This window comes from Typopeltis vanoorti, chromosome 2 (assembly GCF_054136105.1).
Source record: "Typopeltis vanoorti isolate ZY-2024b chromosome 2, IOZ_Tvanoo_1.0, whole genome shotgun sequence".
In the NCBI taxonomy this organism is placed as follows: Eukaryota; Metazoa; Arthropoda; class Arachnida; order Uropygi; family Thelyphonidae; genus Typopeltis; species Typopeltis vanoorti.
The window spans coordinates 6,045,080-6,072,707 of NC_143550.1; the positions used below are offsets into that span (position 1 = coordinate 6,045,080).

General features: G+C 35.8%; 1 protein-coding gene across 3 annotated transcripts in view; it reads left to right on the forward strand.

The window, feature by feature from the left end:
• The window catches only part of LOC150108797 (RNA/RNP complex-1-interacting phosphatase homolog), a 198,016-nt gene that overhangs the window by 83,303 nt on the left and 87,085 nt on the right, over positions 1-27,628 (forward strand). For all 3 annotated transcript variants that reach the window (XM_090403309.1, XM_090403308.1, XM_090403310.1), the window contains one exon: positions 5,492-5,571. In XM_090403309.1, coding sequence (XP_090259435.1) covers positions 5,492-5,571 — 80 coding nt within the window. The remainder of the gene's footprint in view (positions 1-5,491; positions 5,572-27,628) is intronic.

Genomic DNA, 27,628 nt, shown 5'->3' on the forward strand with positions numbered 1-27,628 from the left:
TTAAGTATCTTCACAGTCAAGAAAGGGGTAAGAGCTAGATTTTTCTACCTGAGAACAGTTAGTGAGTGAAATAGTTTGTCTTTAGGGATAATTAGTGCATCTAGTGTAAATGAATTTAAGGGAAGGCTGGTTTGGGTGGTTTATAGCCTCCCTCAATGAGTCCTTAACTCCATGGAGGTCTCAGATAATAATAATAATTATTATTCTCAATATTTCATAGTTTAAAAGAAGTGCCATTAATAATTTTGTTATTTGAAGGAATGAGTGCATTATTTTTTTCTGATATTTGTGCTGTATAGTTTTCCATATGCAGTGTTTTCTATGAAATTAAATGATATATTAAAACTATCTGGATGGAAGATATGGATCCATCTATATTTTAGAGCCAAATGTAGAAAGAAAGTTAAGTTTTGAAAATTTACCAGTAAGCTTAGGAGAACAAAACTGGGAATTGCCTTGGCTTGCATTATTTAAACAACATGAACTCTGGCCTACAACCTGTATATTCACTTTTTATTAATGCATTGAGTAAGTATCACTAGCCTGAAACCGCAGACTTCAAATTGACCAAGTTCAAGTGGTCAAGCAGAAACGAAGACAAAAGCTCATTCAATGCTGTAACTGACTTATGTCAGAAAGTTAAATTCATCATTAGTGATCTCTTGGTGGGGCGTAATAAAATATTAAACTACAGAGCTGAGAAGCTTATATTTTCTTATATAAAATACTGTAATAGACATATTACAGATGCATCTATATTTTATAGCAAAATATGGAAACAAATGAAAATAAGAAATGTAGAAAAATTTTCTTACTTTTGAAAATTACTAGAAGAAAGCTTATGAGAAGATTAACTTCTTGTAAATTCTGTGGTAAATTTTTTGAAACTTAAGCTTTCTCTGTATTTGTTGTATAAAATGTAGATCCATAACATCCTTCATTTCAATTTCTTACTTATCTCAAATTGAAGTAGCTCAGCTGTATACTTAAAAATTTGACTTTATTATACTTAGAGAAATACAGTTTTATTTTCCTCTTTTTTATCAAAAAAGATCTAGCAATGTAAAATACAGAAATAGGAGTTATTAAAGACACACATATATAGAAACTCTCAAAATTGAGAATAAAGAAGAGAGAGTTTATGAGAATACAATCCTCGGCATTGGGTTGCCTTAGTTTGCGCTACTTAAGAAACTTTCCAAGTTTCTTAAGTAGTGCATGAAATATGGATTGATATGTTTATTTTATAATGCTAAAATGAATATTGTTATTATTATTACATGACACCTCCAAGGAGTCCAAAGACTCATCGAGGGAGGGCACCTACTCTACGTCTCCACCACACAGTTCACCAACTACAGCAAATCACATCATCTACACCAATGCCATAAATTATATATTTAATTTAATCCTTTATCCAAGTGTAAGCAAACAAAGTTTGTGCCTGAATTATCTTCAGGACTGGGGAAACTCGTGGCAAAGGTGGACTGACTTCACATCACTTGCCTTAGTATCCCATAATGTAAAGCACATCTCCTTGTGGACATGTATAATGCTGTGCATTATGGGAAGGGTCACTACCCAGACCGGCATACTTCAGGCACAAACTTTGTTTGCTTACACTTGGATAAAGGATTAAATTAAATATATAATTTATAGTATAACCAAATGAAAAAAAACTTCCTAACATCTTTCTCTAATCCAGAGTAATTTAATAATAAGGTGTGACACCTTTTGGCAACTCATATATGGAAATGTGACTTCTGCATTGCTTCAACCTTGGTATCACCTCTGGGTCTGGCTCCCACTGAAGAGACCTCAATATAGGTTCGAAACCAGTCTGGTAGTGACCTTTCCCATAATGCACAGCATTATGGGAAGGGTCACTACCAGACTTCAGGTACAAACTTTGTTTGCTTACACTTGGATAAAGGATTAAACTAAATATATAATTTATAGTATAACCAAGTGAAAAAAACTTCCAACACCAATGCCATCTACTGCCCACCACCACTAGTATTTTCACAGACAATACAAACATCCATGCCCATGGTAGGATTCGAACCCACAACCTTTTGGCTAGAAAGCTGATATGCTAACCACTCAGCCAACCAGACTGACTCTTCTTTTATGTTTAGTCTTCTTTGATAATTACTCTCAAGCACTGACTGCTGTTTACTTATGAAAAAGACAATTCTCTGAAACAGAATTGCTTTGGTATATTGAATGAGGATTCTTGTCATTTTAAGGTTTCTACCTGATCTCTGATGAGAACTAATGGTTAAAAACAGCACTCAGGCCAGTAAAACTTTAATCAAAAGAACTAATAAAAGGTGAATATACAGACGCCTCTGTAGCACTTGCATCTTTTAAGTAGTACAAGCTAAGTTAACTCCAACATCGAAGATTGTATTCTCATAAGCTCTCCTGTCAGTTTTTGAAACTTAACACGTTGACCACCGTAATGTTAAAAAATTTTGTGATCTCCAGGCCAACTTCTTTTTATTTTACAATTAGCTGAAAGTAACATAAAATAATCATATTTTATGATTTTTTTTATCTATTTCATGCAGCTAAATAGATTTGTTAAGTGCGAATCATGTGTACACCGCACGGCCTGAGAAGAATTTTTTCACTGACTGGGCCGAGCGGTGCACACGTGATTCGCACTTCACACAAGGTCAAACTTGTGTGAAGTGCAGATAAATTTGTTATAGTATAAATATTGTTATAAATTGCCCTAATATGGGAGACTACGAAAAAGAACGTCATTTAGAAGCCTTGATAAATCTTTTATCTGATGACGAACCATATGAATATTTGTCGGAAAGTTACAACAGAAGTGATCTTAGTTATGTGTCTTCAGATTCTGATTCTCTCATTGCTAGAAAGAGATTAGAAGTATCTACAACTAGTGATACCGAAGTTTTCGCTCCTAGTACATCTCAGTTTACTGCTGCTCATTCTGTAGAACAAACAAGTGATGATGATGTTAAAAGAAATCTGCATTTGACTAATGATTCTTCCTCAGATGAAATACTAGGAAATGTGAATTCAACCGACCTACAATGGAATGAAATTACAGGTGATAATCTAAAACATTTTCAGTTTGTGGATAATAATTTCGGAATAAAACAAAATGTTATTGAAGAAATGCACGATAAACATCCTGTAGACTTCTTTTTTATGTTTGTTGATGAAGGACTGCTGGACCTAATGGTACAAGAAACTAACACATACACTCTTCAAAAACTCAGTAAGACAATTTTACCAAAAGCAAGGATAAGAAAGTGGAAAAACACAAATCCCAATGAAATTAAGATATTATTGGTTCTGCAAATTTGGTTCGGTTTAGTGCAGATGCCAAAATTAGAGTGTTATTGGTCGAATAACATCCTCTATTCTACAGAAATCAAACAAGTTATGTCAAGGAATTGGTTCGATCTTCTTCTCGGTAACTGGCACTTCACAGACAACGAGGGTGGAAATACTTCTGAAAGACTTTATAAAATTACACCTCATAAATCATATAAGAAAAAATTTCCAGAAAATAATGACGCCTTCGAGTAATATTTGCGTAGATGAAACTTTAGTTCCTTTCCGAGGCCGTCTTGCCTTTCGTCAATACATCAAGAATAAACGACATAAATTTGGCATAAAACTATTCAAATTGTGTATTGAAGATGGATATACATATGATTTCAAGATATACTGCGGCACAGAAAAGACCAATACTACTAATAGTGTTCCAACTTCAATTGTTATGGAACTTTGTGAGAATCTACTTGACAATGGACGCACAATATTTGTAGATAATTATTATACCAGTATTGAATTAGTGCACAAACTTTTGAATAGACAAACACACCTTGTAGAAAAATTCGAAAGGGAATTCCACAGGATGTTACCCAGAAGAAATTGAAAAAGGATGAAATAATTGGTAAAGAAAGTGACACAGGGGTGGTGGTAATAAAATGGTGCAATAAACGTGAAGTGCTTATGTTATCAACAAAACACACAAACAAAATGAAATCCCTTACAGAAAGAAATGGTAATGAAGTGCAAAAGCTGGAAGCTATTATGGACTATAACAAAAGCAAAAGTTTTATTGATCTATCCGATCAGGTAAAAGCCTATACTTCTTGTCTTCGAAGACACATTTATAATGACATATATTATAAATAAATATTTAGCACCGTTGTTATTGTTTTATTCAACATTAGAAATTGGCCTAAATCAGGTAAAAATAAAACCTCTATAATAGGTCATGTAGTTGAAATTCTACCGTGCTAACTATATAAACCTATTTACCAGGCCCCACATTTCCATTACACATAAGCATTTCATTTAGATATGAATCACGGGTGAACTACACGGCCTGAAAGAAAAATCTTTATGCGAATCAAATATGATTCATGCAACGCATTGAAAAAATGTAGTTTGAATCGTATTTGATTCATACGGCGGTCAGCGTGTTAAAGTTCTTTATTTTCGTGTTGTTACATGATTATGTCACAGTAGAAGGTAACTATAAAGAAATTATACTTAGAATTCAACTTGGTTGGATAGCCTTTGGTAAACACTGTGAAGCACTCAAAGTAAACATCCCAATCTTCCTCCTTCTTCATGGCTTCGCGTATTAGGCAATTGTTTGCCTGTAACGTTTTCAAGGGTTTAAAAAGTCTTCTGCCCATCTCCTCCTGGGTCTTCCTCTTGATCGGTGTCCCTTTGGTTTATATTTCCAAGCAATATTTGGCTATCTGTCCTCATTCATTCTTTCTATGTGGTTTCCTATCTTCCTTAAAAGAAAAACATTTGACAGTTGTTTCCCGTCACGACATATGGAAGTAAAACATGGATTTTGACTAAAAACTTGACCAGCAAGTTGAGGATTACCCGGAGTAAAATGGAAAGATCATTACTCGGTATTACCATTCTAAATAGAAAGCACATTCTTTCTGCTACTTAACCACGCTACCGGCCAGGACATATATATATATGTCCACATTACCACGAATGCGAAGTGCATATTAAAATTGTAATACCATTGAAATTTATGATATGTGAAGCTTTTGAGGATGTGTATTTGATCTTTAATGACCGGTAAGGTGGTTGAACAAAAAGCCTCGCTCCCAAAATACACACTTTTAGATGCTCACAGTATATGGGCATCTCAGGAATTTACTTAGTTTTCTCTGTTATTAGATACAGTTAATATTATGTATAATACTGTTATTTAATTATATAATTGATAATAAATAAAAATTTAATTCTTTGTTAATGAATTTTTGTAATAACATTTATGCATTTATTTACATAAAATTTGCTGCCTTTCATACAAAATTTTGATGTCCATAATCATATCTGAAGCCAAGAAATTAGGACTGAATAATAAGTTGTATTGTATAACCATCTATTTTGTAGCACAAAAATATGCACAGCAGACTTTGAAATTTATGAAGTGTTATTTTTGCTACTTCCTTTCTTAAAGGAGCTGATTAAACACAATATTATCTATGAGAAAATATTTTGTGAGGGTCGTAAGATTCCAAAGAGGAAAGTTGTAGAGCAGTAAGTATCACTTGAACGTTGTTTAAAAAATTACGCCATTTCTATTAGGATATTTTGCTCTTATTGTTGTAGGATAGATTTTTTTTTTTTTTAATGAACATTATAAAGAAAAAAGAATAAACCAAGATTAAGAAGCTTTAAATTGTTAGAGCAGCCCCTTAATTTTGAATCCTTGTAATTTACTAGATGTTAGCATTGAAATTCATAGCTTTGTGATCTGGTTTTTTTTTTGTAGTTTTTTTTTCTGCTTTCATATTTTAACTGTCAGTTTGGATTTCAAGCATATTTCCTTTCTCTTTTACAAGAAATAAAAAGTTCGCATGGAATAAAAGTTTGCTTGAGAGTGGATTAAGCATTTAATTAGGAGTTTTTGAGACAGTCATTTGTTCCAGAAAGGGTTGTATTATCATGATATGAAATCCTATGACAATGTTAGCTGTTTTGTTTATCATCTTAAGATGTAGTTAAGAAGATAGTAAGATAAAAAAAAAAGTTTCAAGTGAGTTTTATGTTTTTACTGATAACTTCAGTCATAGAGTGCTCTGATCGATTCTGATGTTCTGTTAGGATACTTTATTTTCTTTAGTTGCCAAACTGACAAACTCACCTAAATTGTTAGGTGACTTAGCCAATCTCATATGGAAGTAGCAGGACTTTTTCTTTTGGAAACTTGGGTTTTTCATCCCGCATATAGACAAAAAATACTGTTGGTGTAAATGGCATTGATGATACTTGTGTGTAGTGGGAGCATTAAGTAGCAGGGGAGATGGTGAGCTGTGTGAAGTAGAGTGGAGTACTCTCTTGTGGTGAGTCCTTGGAGGTGTCACATAATACAACAATCAAGATTTAAGATAGAGTAAATGGCAGAACTACTATAAAGCCAAGTACAGCTATCAGTCCAAAATTACAAACACGAAAACAGAATCATGGAAAAAATTCTGTATTTTTTGACTGCATCGAATCCATGGAACTGTATATATAAATTAGCAGCAAGCAAGAATAAAGCAACACCTATGTTATCAACTATTCAGAAAACAGATAACTCTTACACTAAAAACTTAGCAGAAACTGCAGCTGTCATGATAAACAAGTTTATTCCTGATGACAGCAAATGAACAGATGAAGATATCCACAAAACTTACAAAGAATTAGAACACCCCTAACAATGATGAAATTACACCTTATGAAATTGAGTCAAAATTGAATCAAATTCGTGACAACAGTTTACAACGAATTTCTCAAGAAAGGGCAATTTCCTTTATTATGGAAACACTAAAATTATATACCTACAATCAGGAAAAGAAACATCCAATAAAATGAGCAAATATGGGCTAATTAGTCTCATAAATGTTATTAGTAAGGTACTAGAAAAACTTCTGATAAACCAAATAATGCACTTTGTCTATTCAAGAGCAAATAAATAAACCCCAATCAGTGCTCATTTAGACCTCAGTCAAGCACTCTAGATGTAATTATTTAGGTTAGAGAGTTCACAGAAGACAGGCTAAAAAAAAAAAAAAACTAGTGATCCCACTCGATGTACAAGAATCCTTCAGTGCTGCATGGTGGCTAACTGTAATTACTCAATTAAGAGATTTCAAATTTCCAAAAACTACTGTACTTTACAAAAAATTATTTTACAAACAGAAGAGCACCCATGACATTGAAAACCATAGCTATAACAAAAGAAGTCAAACAAGGATGTCCACAAGGTTATTGCTGTGGACCAGATTTCTGAAAATTCCAGTATGACTCATTATTAACACTTCCTTTCAACATCGAAACAAAAGGCAAAGCTTTCGACGGTGATGTGATGATAATGATTTGGGAAAGCGATGGCTTACAGTTAGAAGTAATGGCCAACAGAGAACTCTTTAAATTTGCAAAGCAGGTGCATGAGAAGAAAGTTAGCTCAAATAGCACCAAGTCTAAATTCCTCCACATCTTGCATAAAAAGTCAAAACCTATAACAGTCTACCTACATGGGGAAGTTCTAAAGGCAGCCAGTGAGCTAAAATACTTAGGAGTAACAATAGACAACAAATTTAACTTTTATAAGCACACCTCACATTGCTAAAAATATCTTAAAATTCTTCTAGCAAAGTCGGCAAGGATAAACTGGGAATTAGGCCATCAAGAGATGAAAATGATATACACTGGACCTATAATTGATATCTTATGCTGCACCCTCTTGGAAAGATGCACCGAAATCTAAGGAAACTCAACAAAAGTTAAATAGAGTTCAATGCCTTAATAGCCATATGAATAATTAAAGGATACAGGACAATCTGCCTGAAAATGCAAGAATTCTGTCTTATATGAAGTTGTTTTTGGAAATATAATGGAAATGTCACCATTGATAACTTTAGGGAAACGGAAGTTTCACTAAAGTTATCAATGGTGATAGTGGGTGTCTTCACCCAACAATGTATATTAAGGAGGACTCTGACAGTGACAAATTCCATATGTACACTGGGAGCAAAACAGAAGAAAACATTTGTTCTTTAATTGTATATTACAAACAGCCCATTATACAAGATCCCTTCTGTTCCAACAACCAAGCAGAACAACTTATAGTTTATTCACGTACATATCTCTGAGAATTAGAACTCAACACTGCTATCAGAAGACAAGAACAACAATCCAATGTTAATAGAGCAGACAAGAAATCAGGTATGGAATCTCACTCTAGAGGAATGGGAAATCAAGTTCTTCTAGTGAAAGTGCATGCTTGGGTAGCAGAAAACAAGAGAGCGAATCAGCTGGCTAAAGAAGCAGCTATAAATGAAAGGTTAAAAATAAGTTATCAAAAGTACTCAAAATTTACTATAAAAACACTTGAAGAAGAAATAAGCCTAAATTTCTGGTAAGAGGAGTGGAAAGCATCTAAAAACAGATCAGCAACAAAAGAATTCTTAAGCGGAACATTTCGTTTATGAACTTTAGGAACACCATATATTCTGGGAGAATGGGTGTAATCAAGTATCAGAAGCAGACTCTGGCTGAAAATACGCGTCATCTCTCCAGGTTTAATCATGCTACTAATGTGACATGGAAAATTAAGGCATTACCTACAACAGCGTTTCTCAACCTTTCTAAGCCCAAGGACCAGTAAAATGCTGAAAACAATTCCACGAACCACTAAGTTGTAATTTTGTAAAATGTATATGGGCATTTACAACATATACATATTACATTTACAAATACATATGGAAACATAATTACGTTGGAAGTAAACGATTAAAAGTGTATCATCACTGAAGAAAGTTTTAATTTTTATTAAACAAACAAAGGTATCGGTTTCCGATTTGCTGTGGGCAAATGAAGGGTATATCAGCGCCGTCCCTCTGATAACCCACAGCAACTTTTATATGTTATCCCCATTCATCTGCCCACACTCATTAAGTTCACCCCCACAACAACATTTTTAGCACCGTCGGTACCATGGGGAATGTCAGTGCCATCCAGCTGATACCTTCGTTCATCTGCCCACAACAATGTTTATCTCTAGTCCCCATTCATCTACCCATGTCAATTTTTTTATTTTATGTAATTCCCATTCATCTGCCCATACTCATGAAGCTACAACAACTTTTATCTTCATGCATTCTCTGATTCGACCTGCGACATGTAAACTGTTCCATTCGCTAAGTCATTGTGAGATGAGGGGAAAATGTTGTTCTTATCTTACTCCATTCATCATAATATTGAATATGAACTTGACATCCCTGCATATACCCAAAAATTTCACTCAGAACATCCCAAAGATGCTAATGCCCCCCCATCCACACATACACACACGCACACTTCCGGCCGATACAAATCACCTTATTTCCCTGAGGAGTTTTCCATGACCAGCAAAAAAATTTTAGACATCCTGTTATGTGAGGTCTTTCTCGATATCTATAAACAGTCCAACCCACGATGTCAGTCGCAAAGTGCCATCCACGTGGTCGGGCGCATTTTCCCGCCAGCGACCGTATGCTGTATATACCATGCGCATGTGATTTGTTCTAATCATGTTATAATGGTAGTTTTAATTATATCCATCCCGTTTTATCCAGAGGCACAACAGTGGTCTTCGTAAATATGGAAGATTCATTAATCGTGTGGTGGTTTTATTTATATCCGTTCTGTGTGCTGCTTGTATTCGTTAGGTTGTGATGTGTGTTTCTGTACAATCCATGACCGTACGGATGTTGTTGTCTGCATGCGACGGATTTGGTGTGATTGGCCGCATGTTCCCGCAAGCTACTGTACGAGATACGGAACTTCGCTAAACGGGACGCGAGCAGCTATCCTCCTCCTTCTCCTCAGCAGAGCTGAGCCTCACCAAGATGTCACTTTGCATAATTTTCGTTTCATCCCCGATTTTATCCAATTTTGGAAATGGATTAATTCCAAAACCAGTAACGAGAATAATCAGAAACTGTAGTCCAAATAAATAATATGATATAATTATGTTACTACTTTTAATGAGATGGTTCAGCTTCTTGGCCTTTGCAGAGTTGCTGGATATCTGGCTCAATATTGGTCAACTTCAGTCGAAGATAGGCACACACATTGAAGGAGCGATGAAAATCCTTTCTCACAAAGATAGGTTGTGGAAAACTGCATGATGATTTTCAGTGCTTCTTCAGATAATTCGGGGAAATTCACGTCTCACTGAAGGTGAGATCTAGAATCGAGCCAAACCAAGATCATGGAATTGCATTTTAACCCCACTGTCACTTGAAAGCTCAATTAATTGTTATTTTTTTTGTTAAAGAGGTCATTCTCATGACTATAAGCCTGAAATAGATCTCGAACCCACAGAAATTTCTTATCAAAGTTATTCGGAAAATATGTTTCAAAATTCTCTTTCAGAGTTTTGAGGTGGTTACAAACCCTTTCCAGAAAGTCAGAATCAACAAAAAGATCATTTCCCACTAAAAAGGATTTCAATGTTGGAAAAGGTGCAGATTATCTGTCTTTTACATTACATGCACAACACGAGTTGTTGTTTTTTTCTTGAATGCCTTTATTTTGTTGTAGGAATCAAGAACAGTTAAAGAATTTCCCTAAAGGGAGAGATTTAGTTCATTTAATTTCGAAAAAAATGTCTGAAAGATAGGATAGTGTTGATAATGCTTTCGTCAACAAGGAGTGATGCAAAATTTATAATTATGTTCATTTACAAACAATAAACTTCATGCCTTAATTGAAATAAGTTTGTTAGTTCTTTGCCCCTGGAAATCCAGCGAATTTCAGAATGAAGCAAAAGTTGTATATATATTCACTGTCCATTTCATCGCAGAATACTGAAAATAACCTGTTATTTAGTGGTCAAGCCTTAATAAAAATTAACTAGCTTTACAGCGTTTTATAGCACAGTTTTAAATTCTGGTGGCATTCCTTTGGAGGCCAACCTTTCCCTATGCATGAAACAATATACCCGATTCTTATCCACATCTTTGACCATAGAAACAACCCCCAACTATGCCTGCATGTAAGGGTGCGAGCTCCATCTGAACAGAAGCCCATGCATTTTTCCTGCTGGATCCCTTTGTATATTATGTAATTATTGAGAGTGTGAAATATTTCTTCTCCAGTTTTCTTCTCAGAATGACAAAGTTCTACAAAATAGAATATCGTCATGAATGTTGTTATCGTGTGCATATCTTACATAGCATATTAACTGTGCATCATTTGTATCGTCAGTAGTTTCGTCTATTTGTGACGCATAATAAGGGCTCTTAACTCTTTCGATTAACTGAGATTCTACGTCACCTGTCATATCATTAATTCTGTGGCCTACAGTGTTATTGAAAGAGGAGCCAAATCAACATCTTTTAGTAACTTGTTGCCAAACATAGTTTTTACCACATCTTTTATAGCTGGAAGTAATAAATTTTCCCCGATAGAATGACGTTTCCCTGTTTTTGCTATGTGCAAACTTAAGAAAAAAATGCTTCCAGTGGCTTGCTATTAATCGAACCCATGGCTGAAACTACACCTTTCTCATGATTTTATGTTGCTAAGCATCACTGAAATTGGCTTTTTTTTTTTTTTTTTTTTCCAATTTGCTTATTTTTCACTTCACAATGTTTAGTTTCTAAATGTCAGAGTTTCGCAGGTTTCGTGCACTCTTCGATGTCGTTTGACAACACTTCATAACACAAAACACATTGAGGTTTCTGTTCACTTTCATCTTCACACCAAGTAAACCCGAATTCCAAGTATTTTATTTCCTACTGTATTTTTTCTTTGAACTGCTTGTTTCTTCTACTTTAATAGGATCAGATTTACTCGCCGTTACAACATGTATCACAATTAGGGTTAGCATCACCTGTTTCATTGGCTCTTCTTTTCAAAGTCCTAGTTCTAAGCCACTTTTCCATTATTAAAAAATGTTTCCAAAAATATATATAAATACTAGGGTTCGCTCATGACACACTTTGTCCAAGTATCATTTAGCACTTCTGAAGGTATACTGAGCCTTGGTTGAAGGAGGAAAACCTTCAGTAATAAAAATCAGTAAACAACAAGCAATTGTTGAAATGTGGATAACACATGTTCACTTCAAATCTGACAAAACAGCAAGGGAAGGTGGAAGCAATAAAACTATATTGTTGTTCGCTTCACCCCTCTTATTATTCATCATTCTGCCACTACAAATTTGTAGTGGCAGATTGACGAGTAATAAAAGACGGGTGAAGTGAACAACAATATATTGCTTCCGCCTTTGAACCTTCTGATGCTATTTGTTGGTTTTTTAAGTCTCCATTTGATTTCAATAATTTTTACTTATTCAATTTTAATTTGTTTGGATAATTAAAAAATATATATTTATTTAATTAATGTAAGTCTGCCTGCAGACCACTTGTCCCATCGTCGCTGACCACAGGTTGAGAAACACTGACCTACATATTATTAGATATGTGAAGAGCCAAAGGCTTCAATTCGGCGACATACGACTTGTTTAAGTTAATGGATATTACATCCCATATCGTTTCTTAGCCGAATAAGAAACTCAGAGTTTCGTGCCGAATATAGTAGAAACACTATAAAGTTCGGCGATTCCAAGCATAAACAAATACCTGGATACTGCAGCAACTGACCCTTAAGGTAGTGCAAGCTGAGGCAACTCATGTCAAAGGTGGAGCAAGTTCCAATCACTATTCTTGATATTTACCCATAATGTGAACTTAGCTCCTAGGAGCTGTATTACTGTTCTACATTATGAGAGAAGGTCACTACCCAGACCGGTTTCAACCTTTATTGAAGTCTCATCAGTGAGTAGGTAGACCTAGTTAATATCAAGTTTGTAGCGAACAGAACTTACAACCCTTCTATGAGTATTGCCGAGAGGTGTCCTAATAAATTATTAGATATGTGAAGAGTCAAAGGCTTCAATTCGGCGACATATGACTTGTTTAAGTTAATGGATATTACATCCCATATCGTTTCTTAGCCGAATAAGAAACTCAGAGTTTCGTGCCGAACATAGTAGAAACACTATAAAGTTCGGCGATTCCAAGCGTAAGCAAATACCTGGATACTGCAGCAACTGACCCTTAAGGTAGTGCAAGTTGAGGCAACTCATGTCAAAGGTGGAGCAAGTTCCGATCACTATTCTTGATATTTACCCATAATGTGAACTTAGCTCCTAGGAGCTGTATTACTGTTCTACATTATGAGAGAAGGTCACTACCCAGACCGGTTTCAACCTTTATTGAGGTCTCATCAGTGAGTAGGTAGACCTAGTTAATATCAAGTTAGTATCAAGGCTAACCTAGTTAATATCAAGGCTAAGAAACGATATGGGATGTAATATCCATTAACTTAAACAAGTCATATGTCGCCGAATTGAAGCCTTTGGCTCTTCACATATCTAATAATTTATTAGGACGCCTCTCGGCAATACTCATAGAAGGGTTGTAAGTTCTGTTCGCTACAAACTTGATATTAACTAGGTCTACCTACTCACTGATGAGACCTCAATAAAGGTTGAAACCGGTCTGGGTAGTGACCTTCTCTCATAATGTAGAACAGTAATACAGCTCCTAGGAGCTAAGTTCACATTATGGGTAAATATCAAGAATAGTGATCGGAACTTGCTCCACCTTTGACATGAGTTGCCTCAGCTCGCACTACCTTAAGGGTCAGTTGCTGCAGTATCCAGGTATTTGCTTACGCTTGGAATCGGCGAACTTTATAGTGTTTCTACTATATTCGGCACGAAACTCTGAGTTTCTTATTCGGCTAAGAAACGATATGGGATGTAATATCCATTAACTTAAACAAGTCATATGTCGCCGAATTGAAGCCTTTGGCTCTTCACATATCTAATAATTTATTAGGACACCTCTAGGCAATACTCATAGAAGGGTTGTATGTTCTGTTCGCTACAAACTTGATATTAACTAGGTCTACCTACTCACTGATGAGACCTCAATAAAGGTTGAAACCGGTCTGGGTAGTGACCTTCTCTCATAATGTAGAACAGTAATACAGCTCCTAGGAGCTAAGTTCACATTATTGGTAAATATCAAGAATAGTGATCGGAACTTGCTCCACCTTTGACATGAGTTGCCTCAGCTCGCACTACCTTAAGGGTCAGTTGCTGCAGTATCCAGGTATTTGCTTACGCTTGGAATCGCTGAACTTTATAGTGTTTCTACTATATTCGGCACGAAACTCTGAGTTTCTTATTCGGCTAAGAAACGATATGGGATGTAATATCCATTAACTTAAACAAGTCATATGTCACCAAATTGAAGCCTTTGGCTCTTCACATATCTAATAATTTATTAGGACACCTCTCGGCAATACTCATAGAAGGGTTATAAGTTCTGTTCGCTACAAACTTGATATTAACTAGGTCTACCTACTCACTGACGAGACCTCAATAAAGGTTGAAACCGGTCTGGGTAGTGACCTTCTCTCATAATGTAGAACAGTAATACAGCTCCTAGGAGCTAAGTTCACATTATGGGTAAATATCAAAAATAGTGATCGGAACTTGCTCCACCTTTGACATGAGTTGCCTCAGCTTGCACTACTTTAAGGGTCAGTTGCTGCAGTATCCAGGTATTTGCTTTCGCTTGGAATCGCCGAACTTTATAGTGTTTCTACTATATTCGGCACGAAACTCTGAGTTTCTTATTCGGCTAAGAAACGATATGGGATGTAATATCCATTAACTTAAACACTGACCTACATAGATTCCATATCCTGGAATCGCTATCATGCATTTGTTGTCTGCATCTTCAACAGACTGTCAATCACATACTTTGACTGTCAGCTACTGGACTCCATCCAGATGCCCCTAATAAACCATAACCACTTCTGGAGACATGTTTGCTCACACTTGGATAAAGGATTAAACTAATTTTATTATACTCTAGCCAAGTGAAAAATAAACTTTCAACATCTTTCTCTAAATCCAGAGTAATTTATTAAAAAAGGGTGGCACACCATTTGGCAACTCCTATAGGTAGAGATGACCTGCTAATGATTCTACCTGGTATCTCCACTTGGGCCTGGCTCCCACTGAAGAGACCTCAATAAAAGTCGAAACTAGTCTGGGTAGTGGCCCTTCCCTTAATGCATAACATTAGACATATCTGCAAGGAGATGTGTTTTGCATTATAGGAGATACTGAGATAGGAGAGTTGGTAGCTTGCTCCACCTTTGCAACGAGTTGCCCTGGTGGTGTACCACCTTACCTCAATCCTGAAGATACTTTCAGGCGCAAACTTTGTTTGCTCACACTTGGATAAAGGATTAAACTAATTTTATTATGAGTGTAAACTTATATGCACTTTGGCATGATGAGATTTCCAGTGGCATGTTATATTCATGTGATTATCCTGGGGATCATGAAGTTATGGTGAAATATGTGTTCAAAGGTCACATAAAAATTGCAAATATTGGATAATTGTGATGCTAAAATGAACATTGGCATGTAAGGATAAGGAAGTAATTTTGTCTTTTAACTGTGTCCTTGGTATGACCACTGGACTACTGTGCAGAGTTTTGGTCTTTTGGGTTTCATGGGGATGAAGAAGTGGTGTGGAGTTGGTGCAAAGAAGAGTTACAGAGAGGATATTGGGATTATGGAAAGCAAACAGGAGAAAGTGGGGTGATATGAACGCTGCTTATAAACTTCTGAAAGGATGTTATAGAATACTGGTTATGGAATTTTTCATTATTTGGAAGGCAGGAAGAATGTAAAGAAGTATCCATGAAAGTTGAGTATCTATGCTGTTACAAAAGGATGAGAGCTAGATTTTTCTCTCCCAGGGCAGAGAGCACATAGAATAGCTTGTCTTTTGAAGTGGTGAGTGTATTATCCTAATGTGGATGATTTTAAGAGAAGATATGACAGTTGGTGTGGTTATGTATGACCTTCCTTGATGAGTCCTTGACTTTTTGAAGGTTTTTCATGATTGTATATGCTTATATCCTGAATACTTGTAAATATGTCATTATCAACTATAATAACATATTTTTGTTGTTACAAAATCACAGAATAATCGATAAAACTCATTTCTTGTGTATTCTTTCCATGTGAATTTATGCATATTTTGTTTTTATTATTATTATTATTATTATCTGAGACCTCCAGGAGTCAAGGATTCATCGAGGGAGGCTATGAATCACCTAAACCAGCTATCATACTTTTCCTTAAATTCATTCATACTAGATGCACTCACTATCCCTAAGGACAAATTATTCTACTCACTCACTGGTCTCTGGAAGAAAAACCTAGCTCTTACCTCTTTCTTGACTGCAAATAAATTTACCTTCAATGAATGCCCTCCATGTTCTCTCCCCACCTTCCACATAACAAAAAAATTTCATCTGATGATATGTTATCGCACCCATTAAAAAGTTTATAGACCTCCATCATATCACTCCTCTTTCTCCTGTTAACAGAATCTGCAATCGACATACTCGCAATCTGTCCTCTTAATTCTAAATCCCATAATTCTAATATAATCTTTGTAACTTTTCTTTGTACTCTTTCCACAGCTTCTTTATCCCATTGGAATCCAGGAGACTAAATCTGTGCACAATAATCCAGGTGTGGTCTTATCAAAGCCTTATAAAGAGGCAAAATGACTTCTTTATCCTTACATGTCAAGGTTCGCTTCAACATTGCAATTATCCTCTGAATTGTATTTGCAACTTTTGTTATGTGACCTTTGAACTTTAAATTCCTATCCACCAATACGCCAAGATCCCTTGCCTCTTCAGTTTCTTATAGCATAACCCCTCTAATATAATATGCCTGCTTATTTGGAGGTCTGAAGTGGCTTGAAAAAGTTCCTTATTTGTTTGATTGAGATTTGATTGAGAAGTTTTTATCAGTAACTGTATTTCTTAGTTTTTTAATATAGTTATGTGTATACGTGCACATGCACACACACACACACACACACAAACATCTATTTCAGATTCTATTAGTATTATAATTATCTAGCCCTCTCACAACGAAACATGAAATTAAAAAAAGATACTATTCTCCATACTTGATACTATTCTCCAAATTTGGAGAAAAGAGCAAAGCTAATAATAATAAGTGGTTGCTGAATTTCTCTTCAGGACATGGACTAGGTATTACTAAACCATGTTCCACTATAAAAATTTGCACAAATTCACATGGAGAGAAGATGCAAGAAATAAGACAAGTCTCATATGCTATGATGTTATTTTTTGCTAGCAATGTTTTCCTACTGGTTCATGACATAGGTCTTCAGAGGATTTAAAATTGGAATTGATCACTATTTAGTTTTGAGTAGGATAAACTTGAATTGCATATTGAAAAGAAGAGTGTGTAAGAAAGTTTTAAAATGAATCAAAGTGGAGCAGCTTTCAGAAGTGAACTGTAGACTCAAATACACCATGATTATTCAAGAAAAAATGAGAGGTTGAATATAACAACCACACCTTGGATATTCACTGGCAAACTCTGAAGAAAACATTGATTGATTCAGTTAGAGAAGCATGTGGTGAGTTTGTCTATAAGGATAGAAATTCAGAACTCCATAGTGAACTCAGGAAGTTCAAGAGGCAGTTACAGAAAAGAAAAAAGCATATTGAAAGTTTTCGGCAAATAAGCCAGCTTGTTCTCTTAGAGAATACAGAGAAAAATGTAAGAAAGCAAAGCACTGTGCAAAACCAGCTAAACAATAGTAGTAGGAAGACTTTAGTTTGAACATAAAAAATAAATATCAGGAGGGTGGCAAAATATTCTGGAGGCTATTGAAAAAGCTTAGGAATGGAGGAAAGAGTATTGTAAATGGAATCAGAGATGAATCAGTGTTCAACTCCTTATATACTCTCTCATCAGTTTACTATTGAACATGAATCTAACTTTTTGGATACTTTAATACATCATAACTGTAGGTAATATTGAATTTTCTGTTTACAGGAAGCCAACCTTTACAGGCAGATATGTCCACACATTTTCATGTCATCATCCTTCACAAAAAATAGGTATTATCAAAAACCTTGCACACCGAGCACACACAATTTGTTCTTCTGAGTTTCTTCTTTCAGAAGAAGAATCTAATTTATTTTTGATAAAATAATTTAACTATTACTTAAAGGATACAGTGAGTGAGACCTTGTATTCAGAAAATATTTGATAATTATCATCCTTCTTCTAGATTGAAATCTGATGTTAAGATCACCTTCCAACTCAGAACTGTAATCTTTCTTACCACCTATCAAAGATACATTATTACCTTCATCCTTACTGGTGTTTATCAGATACCCTGTTCTTGTCATATTTGCTACTTTGGACAGACTGATCTCATTTTGCTACTATTGGAATTGAAGAACATCAAGATTATATAAGATTTTTGGAATCTAAAGGTTCAGTCTTTGCTTCTTATCAGTCTTCAGTCATGCTATCAGCACCAGACATAGGGTTCACTGGAACCATACCAAGATGCTACACTAGGTTCAAATTTTATCATCTATTTTTTTGAATCATGTGAAGTCCTATGTCACATCCTAATCTTAATCAGACAGATTGTATGCTCATCTCTAAGTTTTGGGAAGTGATGGCTGTTAAAATTTTTAAAATTAATTAATTAATTATACATCTATTTCCATGTCTTTTGAACTGTAATGGTGTTTCTTCCTACTGTACAACTGCAACTGAGACGTGATATTATACGCATGCTGTATGACTTGTTCTTGTGTTCAGAATTTGAATGTTGTTACCAGTTCTTCTCCCTGAAAGAAGCTCATGATGTATTGAGTGAAATATATAAATTATATTTAGTTTCCTCTTAAATGTGTGAAGCTGTTATTTAAAAATTATATGAGGATATATATTATCCTCCAAAATAGAATATCCTTGCATTTTTTTAAAATCTATTATACCATATCCTCTCCAGTGGTTTCCTTTATTTCACTACTTTATTAATTTATTTATTTTTTTACATACTTTTGCAACACTTCATTTATGTGCTATGAAAATAATAAATTTTATATTAATTAAGAGGTTATCATTAATATATGAATTCATAATTTTTTGGAAAGTCAGATGTTGTCAAATAAAAAAATATGATTTGCTCAAAGCTTCCAAGATGACAAATAATAGACTGCTTTCAAAGAAAGTTTTGATTTGATACCGATTCTGAAATTTTGTGTAAGATTATGGAATCACTTGTAATATATGATGTACCCTTTGTAATATGTACATACATCAGAAATCGACCTACAATGCTTCTTATTAAGTTACCTTATATTTGATAGAGCAGCATATAAAATAATACCGTGGTGATGGTCAACAGATGCCTGGAGTTCAGAGGGCACGTTGCAAAGAATACACATCACTTGCTACTATGGTAAGGAATATGCAGACAGGTAGAGATAAGGATAACTTTTATGGTGGTTGTACTACCGTAAAAGTTATTGAACAGACCATATAGACTGCTGCACACAGATCTGATCATCTAGTTTCCATTGCAGTGAGGAAAATTGAATGTTGTTAGAGCTGTTGAAGAAATGTGAATCGCTGAATTTGATGAATAAGCAGACAGTATATGTAGTATATGTGTAGAGAGAGAAATATTAAGTCAGTGAAGGAAATTTACATGATTAATATGGAAAGAATTATATGTTGTTGATGACGAGAGAGAGGAAGAATGAGCGGCCATTCCTGAAAGTTCATTAAAGCCAGGGTGAAGAAGGTCATAAGAAGAGATTTGCTATTTAGAGAATGGTGGGTGAATGCATCAGGAATGCAAATGAATGTATGATTTACTATGTTATTATTGATCAGGATCTTTGTGGAGTAAAGGAACTCATCCCTGGGAGGTTCGTGTCAACACAAAGTCTATCACACCACTCCTTAAACTCATTCATAGTTCTTGATCTCACCATCCTATCAGACAGTGCATTCCATGGTCCAACCACCCTCCATGCAAAAAAAATGACACTCCTCAGCCTCTTACTCAGCACTTTTATCTGTAACTTCTAGGAATGGCCCCTTGTCATTGCTCCTTCCTCTTGATATACCATAAGAAAGATCTCTGCAATGTCCTTCTTGATATTGCAGCAATCCTCTGGGTTTCCTCCACCATCTTTGTCCCCTAAACTTCAAATTTCTGTCAGTCATCATCCCAAGATCCCTTGCCTCCTTAACATCCTCTAATATAGTTACACAATGGTATGCAACCTTGCATTGGTAGATCTCAAATTTCAAGACCTTACATTTAGTTTCATTAAACTGCCATTCTTTTCCTGTCTGTCCACCTGGCAATGTCACTGATATAAAGGTTAAGAGGTCTCAGTACTGAGCTCTGTGGTGTTGGATCCTACTTCTTCTTTTTTTATACCTTGGATCCGACTGGTTATTTACTATGATGTTCTTAAACAAAATAGAAGGTTGCTAGTTGATTTCTAATTCAAATATAAAGAAAATTTATATTTAAAGACTGCGCCACTTTATATCTGAATTAGTTCAAAAATTGAAGATAAATCAACCCTCAACTATTTCTCCTTAATATATATACTGGCCAAGTATATTTGACTTATTTATCTCTCCCACTTTGGTTCGAATATTTTATGAATGGTGCAGTAAAAGAGATTCAGGCAAAATACAACTTTTGATTAACAAAAACAAACATTTAATTTAGGATCACAATTTATACGCATGAGTTCAAATCACTAATTAAGATACTACAAACACTTCAGCTCTTCTGATAATACAGTCATACAAACTCTAACAAGATAAATCTGTTATCTCTATATTACAGACTTCTCACAGTTCCTTAAGTTCCAAAATACAATAAAATCGCAGTGACACCGCTTTACAAGTAAACACTTTCAAATTTTCGCTTCAGTTAATCTTCGCGATAGTTACTGTTAACATCGGGGAATTCTAAGATGAAACTCACACACTTCTCTGAACTGAAATATTAAAGTTGGAATAATCTTACCGTTAATCTTCTTCCTTCATCAACATACACACAAACACTTTTTATAACTGTAAACACTTTTAACAATAAACAGCACTCATTAAAATAAAATCTTCTAGCATTAACTGAATTAATTTACGAGCACAATACATATAATCAGATGTTCTTGTATGAAGCACTACTGATTACTCTTGAATTAGGGCAATACACAATAATTCTTTAACTTGGGGTTTTATATGTACAGATGTTCATTCCTCCTGCATTCAAATAATTCTTTAGGCACTATAATTCTAAACACTGCTATCATTAAACACAACCCTGTTGCCTCTATTTATTCTCTAGTTACTTCTTACTATGCTTCACGTTTCAGTGTGTCCTTGAAAGGTCGCCCCTGAAAATAAATCTCAACTAAAATATCGCTAGTCATTCAGTAGTCACTCAGCTATCTTCCATTGCTTTATTTGTTATTCAGAAACTTATTAGCTAACTGCTTCTCAGCTTGTAGACTTTATTTAGTTGCTTGAGTGACTTGCCGACTCGCTATTATCGCACTGTGATTGTCGAATGCCCGACTCCAACCTAATGCCAATCCTTCTCTCTCTAATAAATCTCTAATGCTCTAATCTCCTAATGCTTTTTTTTTTCCAGCGTTCCTCCTTTTTATATCCATTTTTCCCACCTAAATTCTTCTCGAGATCTCTTTAACTTTCCAGTAAACTTTCAGCATTTTTAATAAACCTCCCCTTCACGTTCTGTTCCAATTCTCGCGCTCGCTTACTTACATGCGTCTCCATGACAACAAAACAAAACAAATAAAATTGAGCTATTACATAACGTTAAACTATCACAAACAGGAATAAATAGAGAATATTTACATTTCAAATAATGCGCAGTTAAATTATCAAATACAAGTTCTTATAATATTAACATAGTAATAATTAAAATAGCTTAATAATATTTTATCACAGAGTTTTTCTACTATTAATACACACGTTCTTGATTAAATAATTAAATATTAGATAAAATTAAAGGTAGTTATATGAATATTAAATTATAAACAAGTGATTTACATTAAATAATATTTACAAATGTAGCCTTTGTCACGGTGGATTATGTTGGATTCTGAGGAGAGTATTAATAATTTAAATTTCTCTTCATTCAGAATCCAACAGTGGCAACCTACTTGCGACCTTTTGCTTCCTTGACACCACTTCCTTGTACACAACTCTGGTATCTATCAGAGAGCCAGTCTAATCTGGTTCACTAACCTAATATCTTAACCCCATATGTTATAACTTTATCGGCTTATCATGTGGCACCTGTCAAATGCCTTTGTAAGATCCAAAAAAATGGCAGTATATGCCTTTGTCCCATCAACAGTTCAATTGGCTCAAGTCTTATATTCTTTATACAGTTCTCTCCAATCCCTCTTTATACTTTTTCCATAACCCTCTTTTTCATTTGTCATTTCTATTTGATTTCATTGGTAATTCACTTTACACCAGAATGTTTTATCTTTTTTACTGGAGGTATACATCCTGCCATTGCTGCTAATAAATATTTCTTCACTTGTTCTTATGCACTGGTGATATCTCTCCTTGCAATTCTTTCATCTGTGGACCACCTGCTTCCTAGCTGATTTCTAAGATTATTATAGTCTCCTGCCTTATAATTTCGCATAAATTCCTTTCACCTTGGTATTTCAGTATGTCTTATTCAGCTTCCAAGTTAACACAGCAGGGAAAGGGAGACAGACATCTCAGTTACAATCAGATCCTCTGAGGGAAGAACCAAATCCAAAACTCTTGATTCTCATGTTGCCTGTGTTCCTAAGAATTCCAGAAATTCCGTTTACCAGTATATGCCATTTCTTCCCAATTTATATTGCTCTAGTTATAATCTCAGATAACGATCGCTTGTTTTGCACTTGCCAAACTTAACAACTTTTAACATTTAAGAATAGGATAAGCTAGTATCCCTGTAGTTCCATAGGCCAAATTTCTGGGACTCATCTTTGATAGAAAGCTCACTTTCTTTACACACATTCATCATCATCTTTGGGATAAATACTAAAAAAGCATTGAACATCCTCTGCACTCTATCCTCTACTGAATGGGTTGCTGATTGATATTCCTTGCTCCACATTTATCGTGCACTTGTGTTAAAGTGTAATTATGGACCCCAGGTTTGCAGTTTTGCAAGGGAGAGCATGTTCTGGTGGTTAGACCTGGTCCATCATCAAAGTATCTGATTAGCTACCAGTGCTTTTCACGCATCACCTGTTCAAAGCCTTTATGTTGAATCAAATGCACCCTTTTTATCACTTTGATGAAAATATGTGTCTTGTAATTATGTTCTAAAAATAAAGTCCCTTCCCGATCACCCTACATGGACTAGTCTTTTTTTCTCTATGTTGGGAGGTCCTGTATCACATGCTAGACTGCTATCTGTCCTTTTGGTATGGGCATTAATGAGGGTATGCAAGCTATCAGCATGAATGCTGACAACATTATCCACACCAAACAAAACAGCACTCTTCCATGGCAGGCTTACAGCCCATCCTGCAGCCTTTCACTTTGTCAACTACAGAAGTCTCATACGAGGGGGTACACAAATATAAAAAGAAGCTGAACTTGGTGCATGTGCATTTTCTAGTTACGGATGATGCCACTAGGCATTGTGAGTGTGCAGTTTTCCACACCAGTCTGACAAGTGGCATCATCCTGTGTGAACTTGTTCTGGCTGCTTGTTTGTTGTTTACAAGCAAGTTTGGCAACCACAAGGAACAGAGAGTGTGTTCCTTGTGGTTCCTTGGTGTGTGTGTGTGTGTGAAATTTTGTTTTCTTTTGGGTAAAACTGCAGCTGAAACTATTATGCTTTGGCAAGCCTTTAAGAATAACGCTTTAGGTAAAACACAGGTCTACAAGTGGTTTTTCCCATTTCAAAAATGGGGTCATGTCAGTTGAAGACTAACCATGATCTGGCTAATTTTCGACAAGCAGAAATGATGAAAGCATTGAAAAGGTTTGCCAGGTAATCAATAAAGATTGTCGAAAGACTGTTGAACAAGTATCTGAAGAGATTAATTTGTCATGGAGTTTGTGCCAGTGGATTTTAACAGATTTGCAAATGAAATGTGTGTCCACTAAATTTGTGGTGCGATTTGAGGGGGCAAGTTCTTAATGACCAGAACTTACTTTCAGTTTTTGAGAAGAATGCGTGATAATGTGCTACGAAAATAGTCAGAAATGTGGAGATTGGTTGCTGCACCACAACAATGCCCCAACCCACATGGCCTTGTCTGTCTAACAGTTCTTGACAAAAAAACAACATAGCAGTTGTTCCCTACCCTCCCTACTTGCCCGATCTCTCTCTTCATGTAACTTTTTTTTTTTATTTCCATAGATAACGAAAACCATGAAAGGAGTGATTTGTTGATGTGGATGAGTGAAAGAAAAGTCGCTGGAGGCCATAAACAGTATTCCAGTTGAACAGTTCCAGAATTGTTTCCAGTAGTGGAAAAAATGTTGTGACAAAGCATTGACCTACATGGAAAGTATTTTGAAGGAGACTAGGATGTTGTGATTTGTTGATGTGGAAGAAGCGAAAGAAAAGTCGCTGGAAACCATAAACAGTATTCCAGTTGAACTGTTCCAGAATTTTTTCTAGTAGTGGAAAAAATGTTGGGACAAGGCATTGACTCACATGGAAAGTACTTTGAAGGAGACTAGGATGTTGTATTATAAACTTGAATAAATTTTTTTTAAAAAAATAATTTAGAATATTTTTGGGTATCCCCTCATATGTCTACTTTCAATTGTTCAATGCACACAGAGCAACCCACTCTGATTTCTTGTCCATTTGTACTGATAATTCAAGAACAGGGATCTCTGTTTGGTCTGCTGCTGCTTTGTTTCCTAACATTACAATCTCTAACCAGATCCCACCCTATCGCAATAACTATACAGCAGAATTGCATGCCATTCAGCTCGCACTTGTTAGAAAACTTCTAGCAGAAGTGTATAATTTATACAGACTTTTTGAGTTCTTTACAGGCTATATATCCTCTCTGGTGTACAATCCACATCCAGTACTTGGTGAAGTGCTTCAATTCTTTCACAAATGAAGATCCTTAATTTCAGTGTTTCATTGTGTTGTATTCCCAGCCACATTGGAATTAAGGGAAATGATATTGCAGATGTCTGCGCGGTTAGCCTAGTGGCTATGCGCTTCGCAACCATATGCCTGGGGAAGGAGTGTCCTAGGTTCGATTCCCGTCGGTGACGTGAGGAGCTGAAGGACCTTCCTCAGTCATAGCCAAGTTAGCCAGTCTTGGGCGTGGACAGCAGGGTTTTTCCCCCAGTTTATTCTGGGGTTTTTCATCCCGCAAAGCAGGCAAACTGGCCTTGAGAACTTAACACTACAGGCCATAGGATATACCGGGGCATAGGGCTGACCACCTTATGCTGTAAACGGATTGAGGTCTTCGATGATCAATGGACCCTCGACACCGCAAGGTAAAAGAGGGTATAAAGAAGATGAGATGAAGATGAGATATTGCAGATACAGCTGCTAGATCAGCTCGTACATTCTCGACCTACTGTTTGACGGTTCCTTATACTGACTACACACAGGTTATAAAATCAAAGTTAATTGCACAGTGGCAATACTCGTGCCAGGAAGCAGTGATGAACAAATCACATGAGATTAAGCATGACAGTCTAGCAAACGTGGGAACAGAAGAGGAGGTTGTTCTTGCTAGGCTCTTTGTAGGTCAGTCATCTCGCACATTTTCATTTATGATGATCCACCTATGTGTGGGAAATGCAACACCTGTCTTACCATTAGTCATATTCTGGTGGAGTGCAAGTGCTTCATAAAAGAGAGAAATGATGTTTTTATTTATCTGGCTGAGCCCTATACACTCACCCAGATGTTATCAGACTCAGACAGATTGCATTGCCCTTTTTAAATTTTTAAAAAACATTAATTTATTCAAAAACAATTCATTGTGTATTTGTATGTATGTAGATACTGCATTGTAAAGACTAAATTTTGTACATACATTTTATTTATTTATTTATGCTCTAATAACTTTGTACATGTATATCTTATACTATTCATATTTTATTTCCTTGTAACTATTTATTTATTTACCTTCCAACACCCTGTGTACTGCTGTAACCCATGTCCTGGCACAGTATGACCTTTGCTGCCCTTACACCATAAACCCCCAAATCAGTCAATCTCAAAACCACTAGTACCACTTTTACCCAGTTGTCCTTCCGAGAGGACGCAACATCACTTATAAGTACTACTCCACTGCCCTTCCTATCCTGCTGGAATATGGTCGTATCCCTTTGATTCGGTTCCTATCAGGACATCTTCTGCCAACCACGTTTCAGCAATCCAAACATCTTTGGACAGGCTGACTATTAATGCCACCAATTCATTTCATTTATTCCTATTACTTGTGGCATTTGTATACAGAAGCATCAGCACATTTTCACTATTCCTATACTTACTGTTATTTTCTCTATACTCCATTTGGCTGATATACCATACATTCTTCCATCTTCCAAGTGATGATTCCTAGAAGAGGCCATCCCTGCCGCCATTCTTCCATTGTAATCTAGTTTCCCTGTCCTATTCGCTTGCCTAGAAAACAATCTGTCCAGATGTGTAGAGCCTTTCATATTCAAATGCAGCCATCTCTTGCATAGAGGTTGACAGATTCTTGCTCTCATGTGATTCATTATTTCTGCTCTTCTTCTCAAATCTGCATTGTATCTTTCTGCTTTTCTTCTCAACTCTGCTTTATCATATCTGTGTAATATGCTCACTGTCTTTCCTCTTGCACTCTTATGCTGCCTTTCAAGTCATTTCTGCTCACTATCACTTATTTCAACTTCTAGCATTCTATTTTGCATACCACAAATCATCGAATCTCCATATATCACTCCTCTCACTGATCTATTCACTCCTTGCTCACCTGCATCCACCCCTCCTCACTTTCTCCCCATTGTCCTCTTACCTGCCTTCCTCTCATCTCCTGATTCTTTGCTCCTGCATTATCACACCTTTCTCTTATTACCTGTTTTCCTGGTTCTCCAATTTTCTCTCTCTGTCTCCTGTCACTCCCATAACTTTCTCACTCCTACTCTTGTTTGCCTAATGTCATTGCCTTGCATGTCTTCTAGTCTCTTCCACCTTCATCATCTCAGTACCTATATTGCTCTCTCTCTCACCAGATATCCTACCTTCGTTCGACATTCACCTACCCACTCGATACCTCTGCTACACTTCCCAATGTTATGTCCATCTCCATATCTTGCTTGCCTTCCTCACTGCTGATACTCATTAATTTCTGAAGCACTGTTACTAAATTTAGAAATGTCTACATTTTAAGCAGACATGCACTCCTCATCTCTCACCTGCTACATCTTCAACTGCTGAGATGCAAACATAACTCAAACACAGCATGCTAAAAACTTGTAGGATACTGAGCAAAATATAGTCTTTAAATGATGACTTAGTATACAGTAACATAGGAGCATTATAGTGATAGCCATCATGAAAATAGACACAGACAAGATATACATAAAGAACCCTCAAAATATAATCCATTCACA